Source organism: Polypterus senegalus, chromosome 7 (assembly GCF_016835505.1).
Source record: "Polypterus senegalus isolate Bchr_013 chromosome 7, ASM1683550v1, whole genome shotgun sequence".
NCBI lineage: Eukaryota > Metazoa > Chordata > Cladistia > Polypteriformes > Polypteridae > Polypterus > Polypterus senegalus.
In genome coordinates, this window is record NC_053160.1 from 175,638,532 (window position 1) to 175,650,776 (window position 12,245).

At 41.8% G+C, this 12,245-nt stretch overlaps 1 protein-coding gene across 5 annotated transcripts in view; it reads right to left on the reverse strand.

Annotated features, from left to right (window-relative positions):
- Positions 1 to 3,362: 3,362 nt before the first annotated feature.
- LOC120533027 (neuropeptide Y receptor type 5-like) overlaps positions 3,363 to 12,245 on the reverse strand; it is a 41,939-nt gene continuing 33,056 nt past the window's right edge. For all 5 annotated transcript variants that reach the window (XM_039759638.1, XM_039759636.1, XM_039759635.1 and 2 more), the window contains one exon: positions 3,363 to 5,235. In XM_039759638.1, the coding sequence (XP_039615572.1) occupies positions 3,883 to 5,211 (1,329 nt within the window). In that variant the 5' untranslated portion in view covers positions 5,212 to 5,235 and the 3' untranslated portion in view covers positions 3,363 to 3,882. The remainder of the gene's footprint in view (positions 5,236 to 12,245) is intronic.

Here is a 12,245-nt window from a genome sequence, read left to right on the forward strand (position 1 = left end):
GCAGTTTGCCCACGAGCATAGAGGCCCCATGCTAATCTAGGTATGTTGTGACTTGCTGAGTGGTTGTGCAGGTCCGGGGCCCTATACTTAAGATGGCATTGCCTCCTACTCCTAAGAGCTGGACCAAATTTGAGTCATTCTGAGAAATTTGAGCCAGTTCGGGCCTCTTTCCTATTCTAAGATGTTTGATAAACACGGGAACAGACATCGTAGTTGCTTCTTATAACTGTAAATCTAGCAAAGCTTATCACACATCAGCTAGTTGAATTGCTTTTAATTTTCAATCGCGGATGACTCTCAGCCATCTAGAACATGGCCACGTGAGAAAAAAAGTCTCATGACATTGTGGAAAGATGCAAGGTATGTTTAGCTTTATTAAAGACGCTATAGACCAAAAAGTAAATGCTAAATTTTAAGATCTTCCTTAGTAAGAAAACATAAATAGAACCCAAACATAACTTAAGACATGCAGGAATATTGCAAAAAAAAAGTTTACAACAGGACCAAATCACATCGGAAAGCCTAACCCTGAATTCCACTGTTGTAAGACTTGCTGAAGATGACCCCACATATGCGTAGACACAGTTGGGTGTTACATGCCGCTGCACCTCATCTGTTCATGAAGCCAATACCCAGCCATCATGGAGGCTGCCATTTCTCTCTTGAAAGTGTTGACGTATGTGTAGTGATACACAACCCATAGGTGTTCTCATGGTTTTATTTCTCTGGACCTCCCAGATTCTTTCCTTCGAACGGCATTGCCACCGTCACTTTTGTATGGCCCACAATAAAACAGGCTGATCAACGTGAACATTATCAATTCAGCCACAGTCAATGTCATTGACTCATTCACTTAACTCATGAATGTGACTTCTATTGGTGTGCTTTCACTGAGTCGTGAGGGCACCAATGATCCAGCCATGCCCAAATATCACATTTCCTGATTATAATAGAGGACAGGAGCATAATTGTTAACTGTGAACCATCAAGCAAGTGTTCTGTTAAGGATCTGTTGTCTCTGTGATGACACACACTAAAGATGGTGACAAAAAGAGAGGAAGGAGATCTGCAGCTCCAGGTTTAGAATACTCCAGTATCTCATTCTTTCCAAGCGTTTGTCCCGTACTAACGCAGGGTTCGCTGCTTTCGATGCCTTCCTCCACTTCTTCCGATCTGGTGCGTCTTCCGGGTCAATGTCAATCTGTAGCATGTCCTCCTTGATTTTAGGTCTTCCATGTGGTCACTTGCCATCTGGGCTGAGTCGAAGGGTGATCTTGGCCACTGTCTCTTCTTCGCTACGCAGGACATGTCCATGGAATCCTCCAGTATGTAAGATGGCAAATTAAACTTAAAACTTTACAATTGACTGTCAATGATGACCACAAATTGGAGCACCGCTTCAGGTTACCACCGTTTATGTGTAGATGTACATCCATCCGTCGATTATCCAACCACTATATCCTAACTACAGGGTCACGGGAGTCTGCTGGAGCCAATCTCAGCCAACACAGGGTGCAAGGCAGGAAACAAACCCCGGGCAGGGCGCCAGTCCACCGCAGGTGTAGATGTACAGTACATTCCAATTTCTGGATTGTCCGGTTTGCATACAGAGACAGTTATATTAGATCAGAAGCATTATAAAGTATTCAAATGGCACCATGATATATCAATTCAAACACTTTGAAAATGATAACGTACAATTTGTTTTATTCTGTGTTTTCTGGTTAATTTGAACAACAAACTCAAAACCACAACAGGAAAAATATATATTTTAGATTTACTGTAATGACATGTGGTGTTTAAGCAGTCAATCTGTATTCCCATTGTCATGCGCTCCAAATAAAGACCAAAAGATTACGATGGCGAGACCCTGAGCATTTAATAAGATTCCTGTGCAGGGTTGTTGGGCTCAACAACTGAGAGGGGACATGGGGTATAACTTCTGCACCCTCTTATTGTGATATGTCATTGTGCTATGGACACAAGACAGTAAATTTGAAGGTGAACTGGTTAGGGTTCCCTCTGAGGGACTCTTACGTGGCGTGGAGTGGGTATACCTGGGGCACACCTATAGAGCATGGTGTAGGGATTCTGTCTCTCAAATGATTTGTGTGTGTCTGGGAATTCCATAGAAGCAGGTGGCAAAAGTGATTAAGGATAGGGTGGTCTGGCCTGGAGATACAGTAACGGTGGTGTCAGCCTTTATAAGACTAAGGTTATTCTTAGGGACCAAGGTGTGTCATCCTTTAGGTCTGGGTTAAAACTGGGGACATTGAGAAGGTGTTTCAACTGTTTTGCATCAAGGTAATTCTTCAGGGACTTTATCAGCGTTTAGGTATAGGTTAGATCTGGGGATACGGTGGGAGTGTATTAGCCTCCATGGGCCTTGGTTAGCCTCGGGGATCCAGGTGTGTCATCCTTTAGGTCCAGGTTATATCTGGAGACACTGTGATGGTGTGTATGCCTTTAGGTCCAGGTTATATCTGGGGACACAATGAAAATGGATCAACCTCCATGTGTCCAGGTTATTCTCCGGGATCAAGGTACATTGGTCTTTATTTCTAGATTAAATCTGGGGACACTGAGAAGGTGTGCCAGTCTTTATGCGACTAGGTAATTCTTGGGGACCAAGTTGTGTCTGCCTTTAGTTCTAGATTATATCTAGGAATACTGTGACAGTGTGTCAGTCTTTAAGTGTCTAGGTCACTCAGGGATCAAGGTGTGTCAGCCTTTTATATTTGGAGAACACAGCAAAGGTGTCTCAGCTCCCATGCGTCTGTGTTATTCTTGGTAATCAAAGTGTCTGAGCCTTTAGGTGAAGGTTAGATTTGGGGACACTGAGAAGGTGTGTTACCTTGTTTGTGTCTAAGTTGTTCTTAGGGTTGTTGTTTTTGTGACTAGGTTGCTCTCAGGGCCCAAGGTGCGTCAACCTTTAGGTCAAGGTTAAGATCTAGGGACAATAAGAAGGTGTGTCTGCCCAGTGTCAGTCTGGTTATTCTCAGGGACCAAGGTGTGCTCACCTAAAGGTCTCAATTAAATCTGGTGATGCAATAAAGGATTATCAGCCCCCAGGTGTCTAAATTATTCTCGGGGACCAAGGTAGTCTTTAGGGTGAGTTCATATCCATGGACATCTCAACCATGTGTCAATCTTGTTGCATCTCAGTTATTCTAGGGGTGCAAAGTAGATAGATAGATAGATAGATAGATAGATAGATAGATAGATAGATAGATAGATAGATAGATAGATAGATAGATAGATGCTTTATTAATCCCAAGGGGAAATTCACATACTACAGCAGCAGCAAACTGATAAAAAAAATATTTAAAAAAAAGATTGATAAAAATGCAGGTAAAACAAACAATAACTTTGTATAATGTTAACGTTTAACCTCCCCGGGTGGAATTCCAGAGTCGCATAGTGTGGGGGAGGAACGAAAGTAGACTTTAGTTTGAGGTTATATCCAGGGACAACCAAGTGTTCTTAAGTGGATAGGGTCTATCTTTGCATATTTTTCCGTGTGTGTTAAGGTTAGGTTACGTGAGTAGGCAAACCCATAACGAGTCTGGTAAGTTCCATTAACCCCATGATCATGCACAAGATTAACGGTGACTCTTTCATTTCTGCATCTTGTATTACTTGGGCTCTTGTTTTTGAAGCTCTGAGAGAATGCAGTGAACAAGTGACTATTGATTAACTGAAACATTGGACCGTCGAGTATCCAAGCAGATAATTGAGAATTTCATTGCATTCTTTTTTTACAATCTGCATTTTGATTTAAGCCTCAGTGCAATCTTGAGCATGAAGATTACAGTAATAAGTTTTGCCACAAAGCCAGAGGAAGAGCGTCATTTCCCCGTCTGGTGTCATATTTGAGATGTATTAGGATGCAGGGAAACATTTAATTAGAGACATTAAATCAGCTTTGATCCCATTGTTGAGGAACCCATATAAAATTGGATTAAGACAACATGACAACATTCCCAGCAGATGGCAAATGCAGTACACAAGCTTGAAGTGCCGGCTGGAGATGAGATTTGCACTGAAATCAGTTACAAGGTGAAAAATGTGAAGTGGCATCCAGCTGATAGCAAACGCTAAGATGACAATAGTAAGCCTGTAGAAGACGCTCTTTGAGCGCTTCTTCATCCTTGTGACCGACTTTGAAAGGTGGAGGATCTTCTGCAAGTCTGCGTTTTCCTCGGTTTTCAGTTCAAAACACACCGGTACCCCAGGGAGGAGGGCACCATTTGAGGGGTTCTGGCTCCTTTGTCTAGAATTTGGCTGCCCATTGCACCCTGCGCCATGATTGTATATGGCCGGGACCACGCTGCAGGTTTTTTTACTGTATCTCCTTTTTTGTTTTTTCGGTATCGCCAGCATGAGTCTTTCAGAATTTGAGAGCTGTGGCGAGGAACAACTTTGGCCTTCTGGCTGCTGCAGGGTCAAGTTGATCATTTCATTTTCTTCAGGTCGGACCTGTGAGTTGGGGAAGCTGCTGCAGACTCTTCGGCAGACGCTGGCATGGCTTATGGTCAAGCAGACGATTGGCAGAATGTACTGAACAAAGAGCAGGCTGATGGTGAATGCGATTCTGTAAGAACTCGAAGGCCAGGACTCGATGCACAATTGTTTATTTTTCCAAGAATCCAGATGAAATGTCTCACTTGGGTCAACAATTTTGTGGAAAATGGGCAAAGGAGAGCAGATAGATAGGCCTAAAGACCAGATAATAATCACAAGTAGATATCCGTTGTTTACCGTTAGATGTCGAGATAAAGGATGACTTATCATGTGGTATCTAACCATTGCTATGGACATAAGGACTAACGTTGAGACCATGACGGACACACACTGCAGGAAGGGCACAATATGGCACATGATGTCCCCAAACACCCAGTGATCAAGCAGAACACAGGTTAATGTAAAAGGTGAACAAAATATAACGACCAGAATATCTGAAAATGCCAACATGCCCACCAAAAAGTTCATCACGGTCTTCTCTTTCCATTTCTTTATCAGTGCTAGCATTATAAGAACGTTTCCAAAAAGTCCGAGGAGACTTATGAAGGTGTAAAGACCAATCACAAAGTAACGGATGTCGTCGACGCTGCTGTTGAAGTCTTCCCAGGATGGGAAGTTTAAGCTGAACAAAGTGGATGTTTCATTCTCCGTCATGATCTCACTTCCATTGGTGTTGTGGAAATCCATTATAAGCCCAGCACTTTGGGGGTCCTGTCAAGGAAAAAAAATTTAAAGTTAGAAACTGTTATTTAGTCATACTGTTCAGAAGCTCTTAACACAACTCCATCGTGTAATATTTCTAACAAATGAAATAAGAAAATAAAGCTTTGTTGCCATCACAGCATCAGTTCAGATCAGATTGGGGAGCATACAGCACTTTGTTGCACCCACCACACAACGAAACACCATATGGAATTCAAGATTATCAAAGTCATATAAACAACACAATACAAGAATAAGGACCACCATTACCATCATTCTCGAAAAACCCAGAAGCAATCAGCTCAGCACAAACTAACATTTTCATCAAATTATTAAAGAAGAATCTCTAGGTCAGGATGTTAGGGTCATCTTTCAGATCGAGTAGTTGTGGCCATTTACAAAATGGAAGGAGTCTGAATAGAGAGTGGATGATGTGCGACAAATGTGAAATGATTTTAATGGCTTTTGTCATATACAGTATGTGCACATAGAAGGCATCAAGGCTTGGGAAAAGGTAACACCTCCGCTTTGGGGTTGCGGCCATTAATATGTTTCTCTTTTAGTCCGTAGACAGGAGGATGAGTTCTGAGGTGACTTCTGGTGTCACTTCCAGCTTTTGTACGGAGTTCTCGCCTCTTCCACCCTGTCACCAATTTAAAGAACAACAACATCTAAAGGCTCCGTTCACTTGTGAACCAACATCTGAGAAAGATGTGTCTTCAACAGGAGAAATTCCTATTTGAGAAAAAGAAGAGCCAGGGAGAGCTGACTTCTGGTGTCATTTCCAGGTTTTGCACGGAGGTCTCGCCTCTTCCACCCTGGGACCAATTTAAAGAACGACAATGCCTGAAGGCTCCATTCACTTGTGAACCAACATCTGAGAAGGATGTATCTCCAACAGGAGAAATTCCTAATTGAGAAAAAGAAGAGCCAGGGAGAGAGACAATAGAGGCCTAGTATTTTCTGTTAGACTTTGCTTTTGCTTTTCAGCCATACCACATGCACTTCAGAACAGGTCGTCCACATGAAGCTAAGCATGTTCGGCCCTGGCCAGTACTCATATGGAACATCACCTAGGAAAAAGCTGGAAGAGGTGTTGGTGTGGCTAGCAGGGGGCACTAATGCTGTGGTCTGAATGTGGATCCCAGTGCCCCAGTACAGTGATGAGGACACTGTGTTGTAGAAATGGCACCGTCCTTCAGATGAGATGTAAAACAGAGGTCCTGACTCTCTTTGGTCATAAAAGATCCCTAGGCATCCTTCATAAAGAGCAGGGTGTATCCTGATGTCCTGGCTAAATTGCCCACCATGACTTAGTCAATCTGGCCTTCTAATCATCCACTTTCTGTAATTTGCTATCTTTCTCACCCCTTCATCACCTAACACCTAATGTCTGGTGAGCGAACTGGCACAAAAATGGCTGCCATTACATCATCCAGGTGAGTGCTACACAACGGTGCTGGATGAAGTGGCTCCCCACTTTGACTTTGAGTAATGAGGAAAGTGCTATACAAATGTAAAGAACTATTATTATTACTTTTATGATATGATATGAGTCCAATTTATTCAACTTTACTTTTATAATAATTGTTCAGTATATTATTAATTTGATTGTTTGTTGTTGATGGTTCTTTAAAGTACATCTCTCTATTATAAAAGGAAATCCTGAGACAAGACTTTTTCAGAGATAATTTCAATTCCCACGAGAGATCATTTCAGGTCCCGTCAGATGAGATTTTTTGCCAAGAGCTTCTGATAAATCCCGCCCTCCTCTCAAACATTTACAACCACGCCCACAGTCCACTCACTTCTCATTCGTGTGAATGTTAGTATCAGACACAGTTCCTGCGCTCTCAGCTCCAAATAGGGTCGTAAATAAAAGACAAAGAGTAGAAGACAAAGTAGAGCGTCGTAAAGAGGTTCAAAAATGTTGGAGCGATACACATTCAGAACAGGTTAGAGATTATGAAACTACTAAAATTTGAAAGTCTCCAAAAACTGCTAGTAAAGATCGCATTAGTGCAAACAAATGGAAATTATTACTCTGTGAAATAACATAATAGCGAAAAGAGATCGAATATATGGACATAGGTGACATGACAGAAGTATGCAGATATTATTTGGCTTTAAAGTTAAAGTCAGAGACTTGCAGATCGTCTAATTTGTGTTGCCATCAGGGAAAAGTAGTGTTTCTTCCCAATGAAGAGGCCTATCCGCGAGAATTAAAAGTTTGTGGTTTGGTGAAAGTGAAATCTATATACGCGAGTGGCAGAGATGCGAAGTAGCTGGCACGTAGCTCAGACTGGGAGGTTGGCAAGTGAAGCCCTCTAGTTAGAAAAAAAATAGAAAAATATAAGCAAAATGCTCAAAAGAGTGAAAATAGGCAAAAAGCAACTGTCAAGAAGACAACCCTAAACAAAGATTCCAATTCACGATACAGAAGAAATCCTTAAACACAAGCGAAAAAAAAATAAGTCTAACAAAAATATTAATACTGCGGTGGGCTGGCACCCTGCCTCCGGTTTTTCTAGCCTTGGCTCCAGCAGACCCCCATGACCCTGCGTTAGGATATAGCGGGTTGGAGAATGACTGACTGTGACTGAAAATATCAATACAGTGGAACCTCAGTTCACGACCATAATTCGTTCTAAAACCCTGGTCGTAAACCAATTTGGTCGTGAACCGAAGTAATTTCCCCCATAGGATTGTATGTAAATACAGTACAATTAATCCGCTCCAGACCGTACAAACTGTATGTAAATATATTTTTTTTAAGATTTTTAAGCACACATATAGTTAATTATACCACAGAATGCACAGTGTAATAGTAAACTAAATGTAAAAACACTGAATAACACTGGAGGTTAAAATCCAATAGAAAAAAGTCTTCATTAAATACAAGGTTAAAACAATGCTCGGATCTGTCTCTTTAAAAGCAAGCCTTATGCGTCCAACCATGTCTCACTCGTGCGCGAGTCTGTGTGTGTGTGTGTGTGTCTGTCTCTCTCTCTCTCTCGCTGCACAGAGAATGCATAGGGAGAGACTGAACACTTGCGGAAATCATCGGCACGCACAAACCGAAAGGGAAACTGGCTTGTTCGTATACCGAGTCTGTGGTCGTGAACAGATGCAAAAGTTTGGCGAACTTTTTGGTCGTAAGCCGATTTGTACGTGTTCCGAGATGTTCGTGAACCGAGGTTCCACTGAACTCCCTAAATCTCCAAACACCAGGGGCCTCATGTATAAACGGTGCGTACGCACAGAAATGTTGCGTAAGAACTTTTCCACGTTCAAATCGCGATGTATAAAACCTACACTTGGCGTAAAGCCACGCACTTTTCCACGGTACCTCATACCTTGTCGTACGCAAGTTCTCCGCTCGGTTTTGCAAACTGGCGGCACCCAGCGTCAAAGCAATGGTACTGTTCTTGTGTGATTACTCATTATTTTCATGACGCGGCTTTATAAATACACAGAAACTAACTGCATATTGTTTATTAGTGTAATGCATCTGATTGTAATTAACTTGTTACAATATAATGGTCCAGGGAACAGCCATAGTATTCCAAATACCATAACTGCTTTAGCGTTGTTACTCTCACTTCTTCTTCTTCTTCTTCTTTCAGCTCCTCCCGTTAGGAGTTGCCACAGCGGATCATCTTTTCCATATTTCTCTCACTGCACGACTCGGAGTATTTATATCACTGTATCTGAGTGTGAATCACAGCAGCAGCTGATCGGAAAGAGAATTATCTGTATACAGCTTTAAGGACACGCTGTCTCAGCCACTGCAAAATGTTTTAAAGCCTTTCCTGTACGGACCTCGCGGTTCAGAAACAGTTTAATCCCAAGAACTTTAAATGCACTCAATCAATTGCACCTTGTAGAACTGTTTGTACTTATAAGTACAATCACCCCACTGTAAACTTGCACTACAGTTATAATATCTCATAACGTGAGCCACTTTATAAAGCGCGTATTTACATATGATGACGATATCATTTTTAAGGTGAAATGCAGCAAAATATGTTTGTTAAATTATACACATAAAACTTTAACTTCATTTAAATAATCTATATTCTTCACTGGGAGTGTCTTTAAGGACAGACTAATTAAACATGTACTACGAAGATATTTCAATGTTCTTTAAACGTTTTGAAGAATCGGCGCTAAGCTTACAGATGGCTTAACTTCTATTACAGAGCTGATTGTGTGGCGATCGGTTACTTGGGGAAAGAAAAGCAAGGACTCTTGGGGCGGCCACGCCAATATATATTGAATATAAAACAGAAAGAGAAAATAACAACACAGTTGGAGGAAGAGAGCCAGTTTAAGAAGCAAGTAGTGATTCACACACATAGATCACATACGAGTAGAAGATCAAATACAAAACAAAGCATTTAACGTGCTACTTTAATTACGATGTAATTTTGAGAAACTGGTTAATTAAACGATTTTAAGATGAAGTTTATAATGTTCTACTAAATGACAAAATAAACTATGTGATTAAAGTGGAAAATTCGAGATTAAAGTTGACATTTCGTGCTTTTTCCCCACTGTGTGCCTTTTTTCTCTGTACCCTAATAAGCTTTCATATGACACTCAGACAGTGGGCTTACAACTCGGCTTTCCACGGCGACTTTGATATGTGACTTCTTTTTTATTTCCGGCACTGTGCGATTTGTGAATGTGAGCTTTCAAGTTTCTCCAACACGCTATGTCACTCGATCAACTTCATTTTGTTGATTATACCACAGTTTATTTGAACAAATAGTATGTTTTTCCTTTGCCTACACTTGGTATTCGCTGAAATTCTTATATTTTCCCCGTGCTTTTCCCATTGTCTTTTCACAGAAGGCTGCGCGTAAGGGCGATTTATATTGATTTGCATATTCAAATAGGCATAATTCTGGGAGGATTTGGGGCGTTACATAATGCGCGTGCCCGAGCGTTAGTTTTCACGCTGATCGGGATTTATGTAACAGAAGAACGTGGAAGTTGGAGTACGCACAGATTCCTGCATCTGGATTTTTCTGTGCGTAAGCACATTTCGGCTTTTGTGCTTACGCCATGTTATAGTGCGAGTTCTACGCACGGCGTTATACATGAGGCCCCAGGACAGCACGCTCTTGATTTTAGTTTAGTCAGCCCTGGCCTTAAATAGCCAGGATGAGCGCTCAGAAGGAGTGACCTTTAAGGACAATTAAAGGGCCAACTTACAGTTATGAACATAACGGATAATACAGAAACTATGAAAAAATGACAATTCAAAAAATCACTATAAAACAAAATACACATAAATAATGTCCCTTCACAGTCTTCACTTCTCTTAGTCCATTTTCTGGACCTACTATATGCAATGCAGAGGTACAGCCTATGCTAGCAGCATTTGCTCTGCCCATCCCTTTATATCGCTGCAGTCAAGATGATCAGATTACAAACACACCATTTTTTCTCGTATTCTTGCTCTACCTCAGTGTTTCTCATAAAAGCAACTCTTAATAAGCATGATGGCTCCATCACTCATCTTTATCTTTGAATCCTCATTTGAGAACCACACAGCACATGGCCTAATATGAGGGCTTCTTCAGAACTGCTCTTCCTTCTCGCTATCGTAATTTTCCAGTTTCACTAACATTTGATGTGCAATTTTTCACAGATTAATTTACTGTACCATCAGGAAATATTTTTAGTCATGTCTTCAACTCGGCAAGTCCTTGACAGGTGTCGCTTCAAATGTTCATCTCTATTGTGACACTTTGAAAACTGTTAAGTGTGAAATTTTGCATTGGTGGTACTTAACCTTTGCAGAGAAAGGTTTGCTTGTCGTTTACCGATAGATGGCTATATAAAGCACTAACCCGACACAGACAGATGCTAGAGGCACAAGTTCAAAAAGCACACGTGTCCCCGACAGCCCAAACACACTCTTTACTCTTCTTCATTCTTTCGTTTCTTCTTTATCTCTCAGTTCTTTTCTCTCTTTTTCCTCCACTCCTCCTCAGCATGCTTCATCGTCCTGCTCCCGATTCTGGCTTCCTGAGTGGTGACTGCTGACCCCTTATATATGTCACCCGGGAGTGCTCCAGGTGTCTGATGACGTAATTCCGGCAGCACTTCCGGGTGTGGCAGAACAGCTGCTTTCGAGGGCTCAGCAGCAGTTGTATCGCCCCCCTGGGCTGCCCAAAACTCCAACTCCCATGAAGCCATGCGGGAGTCCGAGACACCTCTGCAACCCACGGGGGCTGCCATCTATCGTCCTTTGGGGAGGTAATGTTCTGGCCACATCTCCTCCCCTGTTCCTTCCAGTGTGGAGATGTACCGGCCAGTCAAGAACCCCAGCCATCCATGACAGTGTTCAGTTTGATAGATAGATAGATAGATAGATAGATAGATAGATAGATAGATAGATAGATAGATAGATAGATAGATAGATAGATAGATAGATAGATACTTTATTAATCCCAAGGGGAAATTCACATAATCCAGCAGCAGTATACTGATATACGGAGCTGCTGGAAAGGCTGCCACTGTTATTCCATACATGTACTGTAGTTTTCATAGTTTTTTTGGAGGGGCTTCACAAATGTGATTAGCACTACTCTATTACAGTTTAAGCAGGCAGGGGTCTGAGTTCTGCTCCGGCCACTGCATTTTTAGAGTTTGCACATCCTTTCCACATTTTTGTGGATTTTTCTGTAGGTACTATGGCTTTTTTTTGTAAATGTCCAAGAACTTCAATTAGTATTCAATGTGAATGTTTATTGATCATCTACCTGGCTCTGTTAAAATAAGTGATACCACTCTGGGGCAACAGGGGGCCCTGTTTGCTCACTGGATCTCCTCTTTTGCTTGCAGTTCTGAGAAGCCATTCAGGAGTGATGATGCCTAACTCCACCCACTGTGCCCAAAGCAGGCTCCACCCCTTCCGATCAGACATCATAAAAGTGGACGTCACCTCAAAGATGGTATCTAATTCTGACCAGACCTTCACCACGGACGGAGCTCTGGTGAATTAT